General features: G+C 46.1%; 1 protein-coding gene across 3 annotated transcripts in view; it reads left to right on the forward strand.

The window, feature by feature from the left end:
* The window catches only part of mim (missing-in-metastasis), an 867287-nt gene that overhangs the window by 614010 nt on the left and 231677 nt on the right, over positions 1–21600 (forward strand). For all 3 annotated transcript variants that reach the window (XM_053781651.2, XM_053781657.2, XM_053781665.2), the window contains exons 5-6: positions 8892–8983; positions 21046–21146. In XM_053781651.2, coding sequence (XP_053637626.1) covers positions 8892–8983; positions 21046–21146 — 193 coding nt within the window. The remainder of the gene's footprint in view (positions 1–8891; positions 8984–21045; positions 21147–21600) is intronic.

Raw genomic sequence — 21600 nt, forward strand, 5'->3', positions numbered from 1 at the left:
GTTGATTATATCTGCTGAGAAAACGAACATACATAACAGGCATCTTCCTCTAGACTGAGAGAGGCGCAGTCCGCAGTTGCGTGATGGGTCTCGACTAGAATATGCAACCAGATACAGGTATCAAGGCTTTGAGGTCCCACTACTTGGACTTTGTAACCAATACAAAGGCTGAGAGCACTTAGAGTTGCGGCAGGTAATCATCCCCAGTATGGTGCTGATGTTAAAATTGTGAAAATGATGTATTCTGCTTATATTAGATCAATGGTTGATTATGCTGCGCCACTACTTGCATTCATGTCTGACTGGAAGCTTGGAGGGCTGGAAAAAAAACTGCAGAACGAAGCAATGAGGATCCTAGGATGCCCTCGTACTGCCAAAATCTAAATATACGGAAAGAACTTGATAACCCAAACATCAGAGATCGTGTCACTGAAAGAAATGGCCTCATTGGGGTCAGTTTGCTCATGTAAGCCCATTCAAATCCTTGCACAGAAGCCCTCCAAACACTTGCACAGAAGCCCTCCAAACTTTCCTCAGCTCTGGTGAACACTCTTCCAGATGGATCATAAAAACTGGACCATGATCTCTCAAGTAAGGCAACAGCGGCACTTCCCCGCTCCATGGAATATTACCCCATACCAAACCACTATCCCTCCCTTTCCCCCCAAAAAAACCTTCTTATATCACAAGCAAAGCTTCGTCTTGAAGCCAAGCAGGATATAAACTCACTTGCCCATGCTGTCCAATCTGTCCTCACCTTCCATTCGCATGACCTTACATTTGTTCGGATTTAATTCGAGAAGTCACTTGTTTGACCGTATATATAGTCTCTTGAGATTTTACACAGAGGACTCATTCCCCTCTGGTAGGTCGTTCATTCACATGTACGTATAAGGAAGAGTAGCATAATGCAGAAACAGTTCTGGTCCTAATCCCGATCCTTGCAGAACCCCACTAGTTACTCTTCCCCATTCCGACATCTTTTCCCTGACAATAACTCGTTGCTTCCTTCCACTAAGGTACTCTTTGATCCACCAGAATACGTTTTCTGTTATTCTTACCTGCGCTTCAAGTTTTTGCCCGTCTCTTGTGAGGCACAGTATCAAAAACTTTCTTGCAGTTTTAAGAAAATATAATCCACCTAAACTTCTTTCCCTTCCCCCGCTGTCCCACATCTGTTACGTTGTCAAAAAGCTCCAGCAGGTTGGTAAGACAAGATTTGTCATCTTTGAACCGGTGCTGGTTTTTGGTTCATTAACTTCTCACTTCCCTTGCATGGTGTGCATGTCAGAGAAAACTGGTCAACTGGTCTGTAATTCAATCTTTCCTGTCTCCCATCTTAAATATGAGGACTATATTCACTGTCTTCCAAATCTCCGGCAACCGTCTAATGTTCATTGACTTACTGTACATCACAACTAGTGGTTTGGACAGTGCTTCTGCTCCCTCTTGAAGGATTCATGGTGACACCTTGTCAGATTCCATTGCCTTTGACACATTCAATTCTTCAATTCCATATAAAGTTTCTTTACCTCTTCCCCTTGTGTACTGTGTGTACTCACCTAATTGTACTCACCTAATTGTGGTTGCAGGGGTCGAGACTCAGCTCCTGGCCCCGCCTCTTCACTGATCGCTACTGGATCCTCTCTCTCTCTGCTTCCTGAGCTTTGTCATACCTCTTCTTAAAACTATGTATGGTTCCTGCCTCCACTACTTCACTTGCTAGGCTATTCCACTTGCTGACAACTCTATGACTGAAGAAATACTTCCTAACGTCCCTGTGACTCGTCTGAGTCTTCAGCTTCCAGTTGTGACCCCTTGTCCCTGTGTCCCCTCTCTGGAACATCCTATCTCTGTCCACCTTGTCTATTCCCCACAGTATCTTGTATGTCGTTATCATGTCTCCCCTGACCCTTCTGTCTTCCAGTGTCGTCAGTCCGATTTCCCTTAACCTTTCCTCGTACGACATTCCCTTGAGCTCTGGGACTAGCCTTGTTGCAAACCTTTGTACTTTCTCTAACTTCTTGACGTGCTTGACCAGGTGTGGGTTCCAGACTGGTGCTGCATACTCCAGTATGGGCCTAACATACACAGTGTACAGTGTCTTGAACGATTCCTTATTAAGGTATCGGAACGCTATTCTCAGGTTTGCCAGGCGCCCGTATGCTGCAGCAGTTATTTGGTTGATGTGTGCCTCCGGTGATGTGCTCGGTGTTATGGTCACCCCAAGGTCTTTCTCCCTGAGTGAGGTCTGTAGTCTTTGTCCACCTAGCCTATACTCTGTCTGCGGTCTTCTTTGCCCCTCCCCAATCTTCATGACTTTGCATTTGGCTGGATTGAATTCGAGAAGCCAGTTACTGGACCACATGTCCAGCCTCTCCAGGTCTCTTTGCAGTCCTGCCTCATCCTCGTCCGATTTAATTCTTCTCATCAACTTCGTCATCTGCGAACAGGGACACTTCAGAGTCTATTCCTTCCATCATGTCGTTCACATATATCAAAAATAGCACTGGTCCTAGAACTGACCCCTGTGGGACCCCGCTCGTAACAGGCGCCCACTGTGATACCTCTTCACGTACCATGACTCGTTGCTGCCTCCCTGTCAGGTATTCCCTTATCCATTGCAGTGCCCTTCCTTTTACGTGTGCCTGATCCTCCAGCTTCTGCACTAATCTCTTGTGGGGAACTGTGTCAAAGGCCTTCCTGCAGTCTAGGAAAACGCAATCTACCCAACCCCCTCTCTCGTGTCTTACTTCTGTTACCTTGTCATAAAACTCCAGGAGGTTTGTGATACAAGATTTGCCTTCCATGAACCCATGCTGGTTTTCATTTATAATCTTGTTCCTTTCCAGGTGTTCGACCACTCTCCTCCTGATAATCTTCTCCATGACTTTGCACACAATACATGTCAGAGACACAGGTCTGTAGTTTAGTGCCTCGTTTCTGTTTCCTTTCTTAAATATGGGGACTACATTAGCTGTCTTCCATTTCTCAGGTAGTTGCCCAGTTTCAAGGGATGTGTTGAAGATTGTGGTTAGAGGCACACACAGCATCTCTGCTCCTTCTCTAAGGACCCATGGGGAGATGTTGTCCGGTCCCATCGCCTTTGAGGTGTCAAGGTCACTTAAGAGCTTCTTCACCTCCTCCTCAGTTGTTCGTATGTCATCCAACACTTGTTGGTATATTCCCTCTTGATGTTCCCTTCTGTGCTGTCTTCCCACAGCCCTTCCTGTCTCTACTGTAAAAACTTCCTTAAATCTCCTGTTCAGCTCCTCACATACCTCCTGATCATTTCTTGTGAGTTCTCCACCTTCTGTCCTTAATCTGATCACCTGGTCTTTGACTGTTGTCTTCCTCCTGATGTGGCTATACCACAGTTTCGGGTCAGTCTTGATTCTCGATGCTATGTCATTTTCATACTGTCGCTGGGCCTCCCTCCTTACCTGTGCGTACTCATTCCTGGCTCTGCGACTGATCTCCCTATTTTCGTGTGTTCTCTGCCTTCTGTACTTTTTCCATTCTCTATTGCACTTTGTTTTTGCCTCCTTACACCGTCGGGTAAACCAGGGGCTTGTTCTGGTCTTCCCGTTGTTACTGTTGCTCTTGGGAATGAACCTTTCCACTGCCTCCTTGCATTTTGTTGCTACATATTCCATCATTTCATTTACTGGCTTTCCTGCCAGTTCTCTGTCCCACTGGACCTCCTGCAGGAAGTTCTTCAATCCTATGTAGTCCCCTCTTTTATAGTCAGGCTTTTCCCATTCTACTCCTGTTATTCTCTCCACTTGCAGCTCTACTATGTATTCAAAGCACAGAACCACGTGGTTCTTACAGACTCCTCTGAGAGAAGATGTGTGTTCTTTTCTTTCAGTTCTCTAGTGGTTATCTTAGGTGTACTCTCAAACTGCTGCTTTAACACAGTTAAGGAACGAACAGATGTCTTCGAGGGGCCAGTCCGAGGTTTGGCAGACGGTAACTGGACACCGTCACCAGCCTTGAAACGCTGCACCCAGTTTCTCACTAAATGCTCTCACACACCAACATTCTCCACTATGTCTTTCGTCTGGTGACCAGGTTTGTGAAGCCCTATGATTTGAGCTATAGTTTCAGGTATTAAAGACTTCCTTTTACCCATAATCAAACACGTATAGCCCCAAAACCAAAAGGAACACCAGACAGAAGATTTGGCAGATGAAAGACAAAAGTGCAACACTTCCTCTCACCATGGCAGCCACGTGAGCACTGAGAAGTCACTGTGGAGTGTGGCGGCAGGCCGTGACGTCATGCTAACGGCTGCTACCAGGCATAATGCACTGACGAAAAAAGACTACCTGTATGGTAGGCCTTTGATTTTCGTCGCGGCATTATGCCGGAACGCTCACCCAGCATTATACCAGGGCGCTCACCCGGCATAATGCCATAACTAACAGTGTGTGTGTGTGTGTGTGGTGCCGAAGAGGTCAAATTGATCAATTAGCAAGAACTGGTTTAAAATTAAGTTTTTCTAAAATTTTCTCTTATACGTTTAAAGATATATTTTTTTTATGTTAATGTAAAAATTAATAATTTTGTACTAAAAGAACTTTAGAAAACTTACCTAACCTTATAGCAAGCGCAATTTAATTTAGCCTAATCCAGCTAAATATATTTTAGATAAGTTTACAATAATTTAATTAAACACAATGAAATATATTTTTTCGTTAGGTTCAGAATGATGTTTGCGAAATTATTGCATACACAAATTTTTGCTTTACTTATTCGGCAAGAAGAGCATTGCTGTTTTAGCCAAAATCGCAAGTTTTACCTATTCAGCACGACATTATATGTAATATATTCAGACAGCTCCAGGGAGAACATTGTTTTCCCTGAAGTAAATTTATTCTTTTCTCTGAGGATGATGGTCCCAGCATAGTTCAGTGGGGGTACCTCACTATATTTTTTTATCATATAAATATTAACATAGGGAGGTACCACCTCTGGAACTGTGCTGAGAACAGTCATTCTCATATATATACCTGGAGTATACCTGGAGAGGGCTTGGGGGGTCAACGCCCCCGCAGCTCGGTCTGTGACCAGGCCGCACGAACCACAGCCCGGCTGGTCAGGTACTGACTTTAGGTGCCTGTCTAGTGCCTTCTTGAAGACATCCAGGGGTTTATTGGTAATCCCCCTTATGTATGCTGGGAGGCAGTTGAACAGTCTTGGGCCCCGGAAACTTCTTGTGTTTTCTCTCTGTACTCGTGGCGCCCCTGCTTTTCATTGGGGGAATGTTGCATCTCCTGCAGAGTCTTTTGCTTTCATAGGGAGTGATTTTCGTGTGCAAGTTTGGTACTAATCCCTCTAGGATTTTCCAAGTGTATATTATGAATCTCTGTCGTCTGCGTTCCATGGAATACAAATCAAGGTACTTCAACCGTTCCCAGTAATTGAGGTGCCTTATCGTACTTACGTGTGCCGTGAAAGTTCTTTGTACACTCTCCAGGTCAGCAATTTCGCCTACCTTGAAGGGGGCAGCTAGTGTACACTGTTAATGCTGTTATTACTCGCAGGTTACCAGAAGGGGTAGCGTAGGTTGCAGCGATATGGCCATAGACTAGGTTTGACTGTTAATCGACATGTAGGTGCAACATGGGCAGAGTGATTGAATGACCGATAGCCAGTCTATGAAGAGGAGGTTGTTGAACCCGTGATGGTAGGCCGAGGAGTGAGGACGGATGGGCTCCGCGTCTTACTGACCTGGGCAGGCCTAAAGAGGGCAGCACCGTAGTGCCACGGGATATGAATCTAGCAGACAGCATAGGCTGTGTAGGAGATGGTACAGGCTGTTTACATACAGCAGTATTCCAGCCTAGAGAGAAATGATTTGAAGAGAATCATCATGGGTTTGGCGTCCCTAGTTTTGAAGGTTCTCATTATCCGTCCAATCATTTTCCTCGCAGATGCGGTAGATACATTGTTGTGGTCTTTGAAGGTGAGATCCTCTGACATTATCACTCCCAGGTCCTTCACATTACTTTTTTCGCTCAAGTTTTCCATATCTGAGTAGTTGAAATTTCTCTTCATTGATCTTCATATTGTTTTGAGTGGCCCATTTGAAGATTTGGTTGATTTCCGCTTGGAGTCTTGCCGTGTCTTCGATGGAGGTCACTGTAATGGCAATTCGAGTGTCATCCGTAAAGGAAGATACGGAGCTATGGCTTACATCACTGTCTGTCAGATATGAGGATGAGGAATAGAATGGGAGTGAGTACTATGCCTTGTGGAACAGAGCTTTTACCGTGGCTGCCTCAGACTTTACTCTGTTTACTATTACTCTTTGTGTTCTATTTGTCAGGAAGTTATAGATCCATCTACCAACTTTTCCTGTTATTCCTTTATCGCGCATTTTGTGTGCTATTACACCATGGTCACACTTGTCGAAAGGTTTTGCAAAGTCTGTGTATACTGCATCTCCATTTTTGTTTATCCTCCACAGCATCCAGGACCTTGTCATAGTGGTCCAGTAGCTGGGACAGGCAGGAGCGACCTGTTCTAAACCTGTGTTGCCCTGGGTTGTGTAACTGATGGGTATCTAGATGGGTGGCGATCTTGCTTCTTAGAACCCTTTCAAATATTTTTATGATTTGGGATGTTAGTGCTATCGGTCTGTAGTTCTTTGCTATTGCTTTTCTGCACCGTTGTAGAGTGGGGCTATGTCTGTTGTTTTTAGTGAGTGCGGGATGACCTCTGTGTCCATGTTCCCTCCATAAAATGCTGAAGACACGTGACAGGGGCTTCTTGCAGTTCTTAATGAACATCGAGTTACAGGAGTCTGGGCCTAGGGCAGAGTGCATGGGCATGTCATTATATATATATATATATATATATATATATATATATATATATATATATATATATATATATATATATATATGCAAAACAACCACTCTGAAAGAATAGAGAAATTCCAAGCGCTTTCGTGATTACTCACATTATCAAGGAACTATGAAAGTAAAGCATCCAAGAAAGCTATATAAGGGGTCTGGCCAGCACCTCACTATCAGATCCCACAACAATTAAACACCTGACGCGAGCCGACCCAACTTGGATAGGTCCTTTGCACAACTCACCCACAAACTATTCTACCCAGGAAAATTTAAAAATTATTATTTGTCCAGTGTATTATTAAATTCTCCCCAAATTCTATTAATTATAAATGGATCTAATTTATATAAACCAAAGGAAATATTCATATTATTGTCAAAACTGCTTTTTTATGAAACAAGGTTCAATTATATTCCTGTCGACCATGGACTTGCTTGATACTACTATCTCAACTTTTTGAAAATCAATTGGATGGTTAAAATCTCTTACATGAATAAATAGAGCATTGGAATCTTGTCCAGTTCTAATGCTATATTTATGTTGTTTTAATCTTAGTTCGAGATTTTTACCAGTTTGACCGTAATAAACTTTATCGCAAATTTTACAAGGAATCTTATAGACACATCCATCAGCATTTTGGGGGGAATTCTTTATCAAAAGTTTTTTTTACTGTATCAAGATTTTTGAATACAACTTTAATATTAAAAGTCTTAAGAAGAGAAGGCATATCAACCAAGTTTTCATGGTAAGAGAGAACCAACTTATTTTTAGTTGAATAAGGCTGGTTGTCCCTTTTTGGATTGTAAAAAGTATTTCTAGCAACTTTAAAAGATTTATCAATTACATTTCTTAGGTATTTTAAATCATTACCTATTTCATAAATTTTGGATATTTCCTCATCTATGAAATATCCAAAATTTATGAAATAGGTAATGATTTAAAATACCCAAGAAATGTAATTGATAAATCTTTTAAAGTTGCTAGAAATACTTTTTACAATCCAAAAAGGGACAACCAGCCTTATTCAACTAAAAATAAGTTGGTTCTCTCTTACCATGAAAACTTGGTTGATATGCCTTCTCTTCTTAAGACTTTTAATATTAAAGTTGTATTCAAAAATCTTGATACAGTAAAAAAAACTTTTGATAAAGAATTCCCCCCAAAATGCTGATGGATGTGTCTATAAGATTCCTTGTAAAATTTGCGATAAAGTTTATTACGGTTAAACTGGTAAAAATCTCGAACTAAGATTAAAACAACATAAATATAGCATTAGAACTGGACAAGATTCCAATGCTCTATTTATTCATGTAAGAGATTTTAACCATCCAATTGATTTTCAAAAAGTTGAGAAAGTAGTATCAAGCAAGTCCATGGTCGACAGGAATATAATTGAATCTTGTTTCATAAAAAGCAGTTTTGACAATAATATGAATATTTCCTTTAATTTATATAAATTAGATCCATTTATAATTAATAGAATTTGGGAAGAATTTAATAATACACTGGACAAATAATAATTTTTAAATTTTCTTGGGTAGAATAGTTTGTGGGTGAGTTGTGCAAAGGACCTATCCAAGTTGGGTCGGCTCGCGTCAGGTGTTTAATTGTTGTGGGATCTGATAGTGAGGTGTTGGCCAGACCCCTTATATAGCTTCCTTGGATGCTTTACTTTCATAGTTCCTTGATAATGTGAGTAGTCACGAAAGCGCTTGGAATTTCTCTATTCTTTCAGAGTGGTTGTTTTGCATATTCTGAAAAAAAAAAATCACCTGTTTACTGTGATCTTATTGCATATATATATATATATATATATATATATATATATATATATATATATATATATATATATATATATATATATATATATATATATATATATATAATTATTTATTTATATTTTGTCTGTTGTAGAATTATACAATTGTATGCAATTAGGAACTATGTGCCCTGTTGGCTTTCATTATCCATGGTTTATGTCACGTGTATAATGTGATGATTTTCTTGTAACTGTGTGTGTGTTGCAGTGCGCTGGTGGAGTGCGTGGTGGTGCCGCTACAGGAGAAGGTGGAGGAGTGGAGACGATCACAACACACTTTCGACAAGGAGCACACTAAAGGTAATGACTTAGTTTCTCACTCCGACACCAGGAGCACACACTCTTACACCAGGAGCGCACACTCTTACACCAGGAGCACACTCCTACACCAGGAGCACACACTCTTACACCAGGAGCACACACTCTTACACCAGGAGCACACACTCCTACACCAGGAGCACACACTCTTACACCAGGAGCAAACACTCCTACACCAGGAGCACACACTCTTACACCAGGAGCACACACTCCTACACCAGGAGCACACACTCTTACACCAGGAGCACACACTCCTACACCAGGAGCACACACTCCTACACCAGGAGCACACACTCCTACACCAGGAGCACACACTCTTACACCAGGAGCACACACTCTTACACCAGGAGCACACACTCCTACACCAGGAGCACACACTCCTACACCAGGAGCACACTCCTACACCAGGAGCACACACTCCTACACCAGGAGCACACTCCTACACCAGGAGCACACACTCCTACACCAGGAGCACACTCCTACACCAGGAGCACACTCCTACACCAGGAGCACACACTCCTACACCAGGAGCACACTCCTACACCAGGAGCACACTCCTACACCAGGAGCACACACTCCTACACCAGGAGCACACTCCGACACCAGGAGCACACTCCTACACCAGGAGCACACTCCTACACCAGGAGCACACTCCGACACCAGGAGCACACTCCGACACCAGGAGCACACTCCTACACCAGGAGCACACTCCGACACCAGGAGCACACTCCTACACCAGGAGCACACACTCCTACACCAGGAGCACACACTCCTACACCAGGAGCACACACTCCTACACCAGGAGCACACACTCCTACACCAGGAGCACACACTCCTACACCAGGAGCACACACTCCTACACCAGGAGCACACACTCCTACACCAGGAGCACACACTCCTACACCAGGAGCACACACTCCTACACCAGGAGCACACACTCCTACACCAGGAGCACACACTCCTACACCAGGAGCACACTCCTACACCAGGAGCACACTCCTACACCAGGAGCACACTCCTACACCAGGAGCACACACTCCTACACCAGGAGCACACACTCCTACACCAGGAGCACACACTCCTAAACCAGGAGCACACTCCTACACCAGGAGCACACACTCCTACACCAGGAGCACACACTCCTACACCAGGAGCACACACTCCTACACCAGGAGCACACACTCCTACACCAGGAGCACACACTCCTACACCAGGAGCACACACTCCTACACCAGGAGCACACACTCCTACACCAGGAGCACACACTCCTACACCAGGAGCACACACTCCTACACCAGGAGCACACACTCCTACACCAGGAGCACACACTACTACACCAGGAGCACACACTCCTACACCAGGAGCACACACTCCTACACCAGGAGCACACACTCCTACACCAGGAGCACACACTCCTACACCAGGAGCACACACTTCTACACCAGGAGCACACACTTCTACACCAGGAACACACACTCCTACACCAGGAGCACACACTCCTACACCAGGAGCACACACTCCTACACCAGGAGCACACACTTCTACACCAGGAGCACACACTCTTACACCAGGAGCACACACTCCTACACCAGGAGCACACACTCCTACACCAGGAGCACACACTCCTACACCAGGAGCACACACTCCTACACCAGGAGCACACACTCCTACACCAGGAGCACACTCCTACACCAGGAGCACACTCCTACACCAGGAGCACACACTCCTACACCAGGAGCACACTCCTACACCAGGAGCACACACTCCTACACCAGGAGCACACACTCCTACACCAGGAGCACACACTCCTACACCAGGAGCACACACCCCTACACCAGGAGCACACACTCCTACACCAGGAGCACACTCCTACACCAGGAGCACACTCCTACACCAGGAGCACACACTCCTACACCAGGAGCACACTCCTACACCAGGAGCACACTCCTACACCAGGAACACACACTCCTACACCAGGAGCACACACTCCTACACCAGGAGCACACTCCTACACCAGGAGCACACTCCTACACCAGGAGCACACTCCTACACCAGGAGCACACACTCCTACACCAGGAGCACACACTCCTACACCAGGAGCACACTCCTACACCAGGAGCACACTCCTACACCAGGAGCACACACCTACACCAGGCGCACACACTCCTACACCAGGAGCACACACTCCTACACCAGGAGCACACACTCCTACACCAGGAGCACACACTCCTACACCAGGAGCACACACTCCTACACCAGGAGCACACACTCCTACACCAGGAGCACACTCCTACACCAGGAGCACACTCCTACACCAGGAGCACACACTCCTACACCAGGAGCACACTTCTACACCAGGAGCACACTCCTACACCAGGAGCACACACTCCTACACCAGGAACACACACTCCTACACCAGGAGCACACACTACTACACCAGGAACACACACTCCTACACCAGGAGCACACTCCTACACCAGGAGCACACACTCCTACACCAGGAGCACACTTCTACACCAGGAGCACACTCCTACACCAGGAGCACACACTCCTACACCAGGAACACACACTCCTACACCAGGAGCACACACTCCTACACCAGGAGCACACTCCTACACCAGGAGCACACACTCCTACACCAGGAGCACACTCCTACACCAGGAGCACACACTCCTACACCAGGAGCACACACTCCTACACCAGGAGCACACACTCCTACACCAGGAGCACACTTCTACACCAGGAGCACACTCCTACACCAGGAGCACACACTCCTACACCAGGAACACACACTCCTACACCAGGAGCACACACTACTACACCAGGAACACACACTCCTACACCAGGAGCACACTCCTACACCAGGAGCACACACTCCTACACCAGGAGCACACTTCTACACCAGGAGCACACTCCTACACCAGGAGCACACACTCCTACACCAGGAGCACACACTCCTACACCAGGAGCACACTCCTACACCAGGAGCACACTCCTACACCAGGAGCACACTCCTACACCAGGAGCACACACCTACACCAGGAGCACACTCCTACACCAGGAGCACACACTCCTACACCAGGAGCACACACTCCTACACCAGGAGCACACACTCCTACACCAGGAGCACACACTCCTACACCAGGAGCACACACTCCTACACCAGGAGCACACACTCCTACACCAGGAGCACACACTCCTACACCAGGAGCACACTCCTACACCAGGAGCACACTCCTACACCAGGAGCACACACTCCTACACCAGGAGCACACACTCCTACACCAGGAGCACACACTCCTACACCAGGAGCACACACTCCTACACCAGGAGCACACTCCTACACCAGGAGCACACTCCTACACCAGGAGCACACACTCCTACACCAGGAGCACACACTCCTACACCAGGAGCACACTCCTACACCAGGAGCACACTCCTACACCAGGAGCACACTCCTACACCAGGAGCACACTCCTACACCAGGAGCACACACTCCTACACCAGGAGCACACACTCCTACACCAGGAGCACACTCCTACACCAGGAGCACACACTCCTACACCAGGAGCACACTCCTACACCAGGAGCACACTCCTACACCAGGAGCACACTCCTACACCAGGAGCACACTCCTACACCAGGAGCACACTCCTACACCAGGAACACACTCCTACACCAGGAGAACACACTCCTACACCAGGAGCACACACTCCTACACCAGGAGCACACACTCCTACACCAGGAGCACACACTCCTACACCAGGAGCACACTCCTACACCAGGAGCACACTCCTACACCAGGAGCACACACTCCTACACCAGGAGCACACACTCCTACACCAGGAGCACACTCCTACACCAGGAGCACACACTCCTACACCAGGAGCACACACTCCTACACCAGGAGCACACTCCTACACCAGGAGCACACTCCTACACCAGGAGCACACACTCCTACACCAGGAGCACACTCCTACACCAGGAGCACACACTCCTACACCAGGAGCACACACTCCTACACCAGGAGCACACTCCTACACCAGGAGCACACTCCTACACCAGGAGCACACACTCCTACACCAGGAGCACACACTCCTACACCAGGAGCACACTCCTACACCAGGAGCACACTCCTACACCAGGAGCACACACTCCTACACCAGGAGCACACACTCCTACACCAGGAGCACACTCCTACACCAGGAGCACACACTCCTACACCAGGAGCACACTCCTACACCAGGAACACACTCCTACACCAGGAGCACACACTCCTACACCAGGAGCACACTCCTACACCAGGAGCACACTCCTACACCAGGAGCACACACTCCTACACCAGGAGCACACACTCCTACACCAGGAGCACACTCCTACACCAGGAGCACACTCCTACACCAGGAGCACACTCCTACACCAGGAGCACACACTCCTACACCAGGAGCACACACTCCTACACCAGGAGCACACTCCTACACCAGGAGCACACTCCTACACCAGGAGCACACACTCCTACACCAGGAGCACACTCCTACACCAGGAGCACACTCCTACACCAGGAGCACACTCCTACACCAGGAGCACACACCTACACCAGGAGCACACTCCTACACCAGGAGCACACTCCTACACCAGGAGCACACGTGTTACACTACAGAACACAGTATATAACACTATTTCCCTTTAATATTAAAGACAGGAGTGTAAGCCGTGTCATTGTAGTGAAGTGAGATAGTATACACCAGTCTGTATGTGTAGACACTGTGGAAAGATAGTATACACCAGTCTGTATGTGTAGACACTGTGGAAAGATAGGATACACCAGTCTGTATGTGTAGACACTGTGGAAAGATAGTATACACCAGTCTGTATGTGTAGACACTGTGGAAAGATAGTATACACCAGTCTGTATGTGTAGACACTGTGGAAAGATAGTATACACCAGTCTGTATGTGTAGACACTGTGGAAAGATAGTATACACCAGTCTGTATGTGTAGACACTGTGGAAAGATAGTATACACCAGTCTGTATGTGTAGACACTGTGGAAAGATAGTATACACCAGTCTGTATGTGTAGACACTGTGGAAAGATAGTATACACCAGTCTGTATGTGTAGACACTGTGGAAAGATAGTATACACCAGTCTGTATGTGTAGACACTGTGGAAAGACTGTTTTTGGCTAAACACATTCATTGTAAATTTAAATTGATTTCATACAATAATCATTTTATTCTGTATGTTACAGTATAATATGTGTGTATGATTCTAGTGTGTTATAGTGGTGGGAGAGAGGGAGTGAGGAACAGTGTATAAGGCTGAATTAACTGTCAGTCTGACTGTTAACAGTGAATGTGTCAGTCTGATGTAACTTAGCAATATTTTGGCTAATCTTTTCAACATATCTTCACAGTATCTTCAGGTGCCAGATCAACCAGGCTGTGATGGCTATGTGGGGCAGCGGGCCTCCAGCAGCAACAGCCTGGTTGACCAGGCGAGCACCAGACGAGCCTGGCCCATGGCCGGGGTCAGAGAGTAGATATACTCTCGAAATTCTTCAAAGGTATACCTTCAGAAGTATATCACTACAAACTGGCATAGTGCCAGACATGTGGAAAATGGCAAATGTAATACCTATTTATAAGGCAGGTGACAGGTCCTTAGCTTCGAACTATAGACCAATAAACCTTACCTCCGTAGTGGGAAAATTTATGGAATCAGTAATTGCTGAGGCAATTCGTAGCCATCTTGAAAGGCATAAATTGATTATTGAATCTCAACACGGTTTTATAGAGGTCCGTTCTTGTCTTATGAATTTATTAACTTTTTTCACCACGGTAGTTGAGGTAGATCATGGTATTGAATATGATATTGTATATAGGGACTTCAGTAAGGCTTTCTATAGAGTTCCACATCAGAATCTATTGAGGAAACTTAAGGCACACGGAATACGAGGAGAAATTTTTTCCTGGGTAGAGGCATGGCTGACAAATAGGCAGCAGTGTGTTTGCATAAATGGGGAGAAATCAGAATGGGGGCACGTCACAAGAGGTGTTCCACAGGGGTCAGTGTTGGGCCCGTTGTTGTTCACAATTTACATAAACGACATAGATGAGGGAATAAATAGCGACATAGCAAATTTGCTGATGACACCAAAATAGGCCGTCCAATTCATTCTAATGAGGACATTAGTGCACTCCAGGATGATTTGAATAGACTAATGCAGTGGCCGGAGAAGTGGCAGATGCAGTTTAATATAAACAAATGCAAAGTTCTAAATGTTGAACAGGAAAATAACCATGCCACATATAAACTAAATGTAGATCTTAATATTGGAAATATAAACACTTAAGCAGTATAATGTGTTCCTTTATTGACAACGTTTCGCCCACACAGTGGGCTTTATCAAGTCACAGACATGTAAAGTAAAAGGACACAAGTGCAACTAATGTGACATTTTATTGTGACAACGTTTCGCTCTCCAGGAGCTTTGTCAAGCCGTTACAAACAGTACATGTATGTATAATGTTCGCCAAGACCGTAGTCCTGGCACGGGTCTCAATCTTGGGATGACCCTTCTCTGGCTCCCGAGGGAGAAAGGTTTCTACAATGATGCGACGTATGCTGCTCAAGCACTCTTCTGGTCAGTTCAACTGGTGCATCTCATAAGCGACAACACCATATGTACTCCTAACTATGGACACTAGCGAGGAGGAGGACATGTTATCACGCAGTCATCTCTGGGTCCTCTTCGGGAGGGAATATCACTCCTAGTTGCCTGCAGAGTCTCTCAGTAACTTCGCACTCCAGAAGATAGTGTGTTAAGGGCCGCTGGACAACGTGCTGACAGTACTGGCACATCTCCTCCTCAGCCTTGTCTACCATCATCTTGGCTGTGGGAAAGCCCAAACGAAGCCGATGGATGGCGGTACACTGCGCTCTGGACCAGCTTCTATCATATGGAGGGGCTTCTCCCCGAGTCGCTGCTCGGTACCACTGTTGAGATGGGGTATCACCTAAGACCTCCCCCATAAGTTTCATGGCTCTGGCAGCCACCAGTTTGGTATGTCGTAGGCTGATTGGGACAGTAATCCCAACATGTGGATAGTCTGTTGCTGCCTTGGCTGCATCATCTGCCGCCTCACTTCCCCGGATGCCAGCATGGCTGGGGATCCAGTTCAATGTCGAACTGTTACCCTGAACTTCTAAGGCTGTCATTATGCTCAGGATCGATGTGATGAGGTGAACATTGTCCTGTGGTTGAGGATGGGAGAGGGCATTGATTGCAGAGGTGGAATCAACATGTATGACAGGTCGGAGTCGATGTCGTAGGGCATGTGACAATGCCTGCTGAATCGCCACCAGCTCAGCTTGAAGGATCGTGCAGTGGTCAGGGGGTCGCCAGCCTTGTGTGTGACCATTATGGTACAGTCCATGTACGAAATGGTATATAATACCGACAAGATGAGAGTAAGACACATGTGCAACATCTGGGTATCTTTATTGTAGACGTTTCGCCATCCAGTGGCTTTATCAATACAAATTCTAGGACATAACTTGAAGACAGTAGAACTATGTACAGAAGATGAGGTTATCAGTCCCTCAACCTAGGAGTAGGTGCGAACAGCATCATAGTCGTGGAGATTCTGAAGCAGAAGAAAGAATCCTGGCGCTTATATAGTAACGTCAGGTGTAGCAGACGAGGGCATATTCACTGGTAGGCGGGATTCCCCAGTGGAAGTAGGTCCTTCCCAAAGAGATGGGTTAGTTGTAGTAGTAGTTGTCGTAGTCGTGAAGATTATGTACATGTCCTCAGAATTAAGATTCCATGATGTTGCAGTGTCTGACAAGTTGTGTACGAAATGGTATATAATACCGACAAGATGAGAGGACATGTACATAACCTTCACGACTACGACAACTACCTCTACAACTAACCCATCTCTTTGGGAAGGACCTACTTCCACTGGGGAATCCCGCCTACCAGTGAATATGCCCTCGTCTGCTACACCTGACGTTACTATATAAGCGCCAGGATTCTTTCTTCTGCTTCAGAATCTCCACGACTATGGTGCTGTTCGCACCTACTCCTAGGTTGAGGGACTGATTACCTCATCTTCTGTACATAGTTCTACTGTCTTCAAGTTATGTCCTAGAATTTGTATTGATAAAGCCACTGGATGGCGAAACGTCTACAATAAAGATACCCAGATGTTGCACATGTGTCTTACTCTCACCTCATGGTACAGTCCAGCTGCTGCTCTCTTCCCGTCAGGGTCGACAGAACCATCTGTGAAATACACTGCACATGTGCCTCCCTCTGCCAGTGCCATGCTTGTCTCAGCATGATTGCTGGGGGTGTCTTGACTGCAGAGACGCTTAGAGATGGGTAGCTGTATGATGCAAACATCGGCTGGATCTGGGCGCCAGGGAGGTGGTGGATGGCACCCAGCAACAGAAAGGTCACAACTCTTCTCAAGGAGTAGTTGTATAGGCAGCAGCTTCCGCCCATCAGCACAAAACGAACGAATCCAGGAGTAGTCCGTGAAGAGTGTGGGATCTTGTGTCATGGTTGTCAATATCCGTCTCCTTAGTGGGGTACCTTGCTGCCGGTGCAGAATCGTGGCCACTTTGCAGGCGTTTATGTATCTTACTCTGTCAGCCAAGGAAGGAAGCCGGGCCTCAGATCTGAGACATACTGTATTGGGCCAGATGGGGGCCCCAAGCATAGTTCTTATCGCCTGATTTTGTACGACCTCCACCCTTTGCCTGCTCTGTGGGAAGAGATGAGCTAACGCCGGTGCACCGAAGTCAATGAGCGAGCGTATAGCTTGTATATAGTACAAGCGAAGCACATCTTTGCTTGCCCCTGCACGGTGCCTCGTCATGGCTCTCATGGCGTCGAGTCTGAGTAGAACACGTGACCTGACATACTCGGCCTGTTTCTGAAAGGTCAGCTTTTTATCAATGTAGATTCCCAAATACAGGTAAGAGCCTGTCCACTCAAGTTCTATATCCTGAATACGTAATCTATTCACAGGATCTGATCCCTTGAACATCATTGCAAGAGATTTCTCGGCCGAGATCTTGAGGCCTAGTTCCTTGCAAGACTGCGTAATTAGGTCCAAAGCTCTCTGAGCCTGTCGTTCTAAATTGCCTTTCCCATTCACTACGAGTGCAAGATCATCAGCTTAGCTGAGGAGCTGTGTACCACTATGAAAGGGAAGGCTCACAAGTTCCTGCATAAGGATGTTAAACAGGGTAGGACTGAGCACACCTCCTTGTGGCGTACCGTTTTCCAGGGTTTTAAAGGAAGAGTAGTGTCCCTGAAAGCTGACACAGGCCAGGCGGCGTCCTTTGATTCCCTTCCGAGCTAGTATTGCCAGAATTGCTGTGGGACTGGCTAGCTCAAATGCCTTTTCAAGGTCGAGGTAGACGACGATACTAGGTTTTTTGTTACTATCAGCAATCTGGCTTAGTAGAGTGGTTATGCACTCTGCTGTACCCACTCCTTTGGTGAAGCCAAATATGTGATGATGAGAGGGTCCAAGTTTCCATAGGAGGCGGTTAAACACCATCCTCTCAGCAGTCTTGGCTAAGCAGCTGGTCAGCGATGTGGGTCTCATACTGCCTGGGTCCTTGGGCCTATATATACCAGAGGGTATATATAGGCTCAGAGTGAGGTGCAGTACTAGTGGTAGTAGTAGTGATATAAGTAGTAGCAGTAGTAATAAAATATGTTAGAACAATTAACTACTACCACTAGCATTGCACCTCACTCTGAGCCTATATATACCCTCTGTGTCCATGTACTGTTTGTAACGGCTTGACAAAGCTCCTGGAGAGCGAAACGTTGCCACAATAAAATGTCACATTAGTTGCACTTGTGTCCTTTTACTTTACGTATTGTCGGTAATTCTATCAACTTTATTACAAGTCACAAACAGATCTACCTGGGTGAAAGGTACGTGAGTGTTTATAGGATGGAGTCAGGTGCAGAATGCTCACCCAGCATTCTCCACCTGACGCCATCCTATAAATACTTGCGTACCTGTTACCCAGGTAGATATGTTTGAGACCTGATAAAGCCCACTGTGTGAGCGAAACGTTGCCAATGAAGGATCACATTATACTGGAAGACATGAGCAGGGTTTTCCAGTGGTCATTGGAGAGCAACATGACATTCAGTGGTGATAAGTTCCAGCTGCTTAGGTATGAAAAGAATGAACTCAAAAGGAACACTATATACAAAACTCAAGAGGGTAACCAAATAAAACGTAAGGAACACGTAAAAGACCTAGGAATAATTACGTCAGTTGACCTTTCTTTTAAAGACCATAACAAGACAAAGATCACGACAGCCAGGAAGATGACTGGGTGGGTACTGAGAACTTTCAAAACAAGGGAAATAATGCTGGTGGTGACACTCTTCAAATCGCTAGTGCTCCCTCACTTAGAATATTGCTCAGTGCTGACGGCCTCGTTCAGGGCAGGAGAAATATCAGAGCCGGAACAAATACAGAGAACATTTACAGCTCACATTGAGCCTGTAAAGCACCTGAACTACTGGGAACGCCTTCAAGGCTTGAACATGTATTCACTGGAGCGGAGGAGAGAGATATTCATGATAATATATACCTGGAAGGTACTCGAGGGCCTGGTCCCAAATCTGCACACTGCCATAACAACATACTGGAATGAGAGATATGGGAGGAAGTGTAAAATAATCTCAGTGAGGAGCAGGGGAGCGGTGGGGACAATAAGGGAACACTGTATCAACATCCGGAGTGCCAAACTATTCAACATCTTACCAGAAGATATCAGAAACACGCCTGAGATGAGTGTAGAAACTTTCAAGAGGAAACTGGACAAGTATCTTCACCAGGTGCCAGATCAACCAGGCTGTGATGGATATGTGGGGCAGTGGGCCTCCAGCAGCAACAGCCTGGTTGACCAGGCAAACACCAGATGAGCCTGGCCTATGGCCGGGCTCTCTGAGCCCGGCCATAGGCCAGGTATTCAAGTCAGGATGTACAGTGTGTAGCTGGGAGTGTTGTTGGGAGAGACATGTTCTAAAGGTCTTTGTAGTGTTTTATTGGTTATCTTTAGTCATACCACTTAAAAAAAACTCATAAATTTAAGTAAATATGCCACATATAATTCAATTTGTTCCCTTGTCTGTAATAATGTCCAATATTCCTGTTATTCTTACCAATACAATACAAAAGTAATGTGTGTGTCTGAGGTATTGATTTTAAAAATATTTCCAGTGTTGAATATCTGATTATAATAAAAATAAAACGTTCCAATTGTAAATTTGAGAGTGCGAGTTATGAGGGGAGGGGTTAGGGAGGGGTGGGGTGGGGGAGGGGAGGGGTGGGGTGAGGGAGGGGTGGGGTGAGGGAGGGGAGGGGTGAGGAAGGGGAGGGGTGGGGGGAGGGGAGGGGTGGGGTGAGGGAGGGGAGGGGTGGGGTGAGGGAGGGGAGGGGAGGGGTGGGGTGAGGGAGGGGAGGGGTGGGGTTGGGGAGGGGTGGGGTGGGGTGAGGGAGGGGTGAGGGAGGGGTGGGGTGAGGGAGGGGAGGGGTGGGGTTGGGTTGGGGTGGGGTGAGGGAGGGGTGAGGGAGGGGTGGGGTGAGGGAGGGGAGGGGAGGGGTGGAGTGGGTTAAGGGGTAAACGTACCTATCATATGTTAAAATAAATTCGACGGGGAGGCATTATCTTGTAAGTAGACACTAGGGAGTGTTAATGTGGGGCTGTAAGTCTTCACCAGCATCATTTGCATAAGTGGTCTTTCCGTTCGTGCTGATAAATGTGAAATATTGGTTAAATGATGAACATTATTTTCAAGTCAAGTCAGTTTTACAATAAGACAACACATGTTATGTCACAGATGTGGTTAAGCTGTCATGTCCAGTGTAAACGGCAGTATTTAGTTATTTATTAGGCAAGTATTTATATAGTATTATTAGTATAAATTACAACATCCAGTATGAGCATGTATTACACACTTCCTTCTCCCTGTTCCTGGCATACATCTCCAGAGTACAAGAAGGCGCGGGCGGAGATCAAGAAAAGAACTGAAAATGCTGCCCGTCTCCAAAAGAAGGCCAGGAAGGCAGGTAGAAACTCAGAACTCAATAAGGTTAGTAGCTTGTTAACCACCTCGCATTACCAGTTTATACGTACAGGAGCAGTTATGGTCATGATGTTCCATCTTTAATATTTATTTTGTATTGTAATTGTTGAGCTTACAGTGGTTGTTGTACATACATTCATGAAAAATTTTTATGGCTTATCACTTAAAGCCTAAAACGAATTTTGTATATGACTTAGACTTTGGTATGTGGACTTGTCTTAGCTTGTGTTGTTCCTACTGCCTCTATCATCTCTCACTGAAGATGCTACTGCTGCTGACGCTGCTGTTGCTGACAGTGTCGCTGCAGATGACTATCTTGTAGCTTATAACCTCTGACTTCAACTGAATTCTGGATAAGGGTTGGACTTCAAATCACGTTTTTATACGGCTCTGGTAGCTATATAAAAATATGATTAATGTAGTTTAAAGAAACCCACTAATTATGCATTGCATTTTGGGC

This window comes from Cherax quadricarinatus, chromosome 6 (genome assembly GCF_038502225.1).
Source record: "Cherax quadricarinatus isolate ZL_2023a chromosome 6, ASM3850222v1, whole genome shotgun sequence".
In the NCBI taxonomy this organism is placed as follows: Eukaryota; Metazoa; Arthropoda; class Malacostraca; order Decapoda; family Parastacidae; genus Cherax; species Cherax quadricarinatus.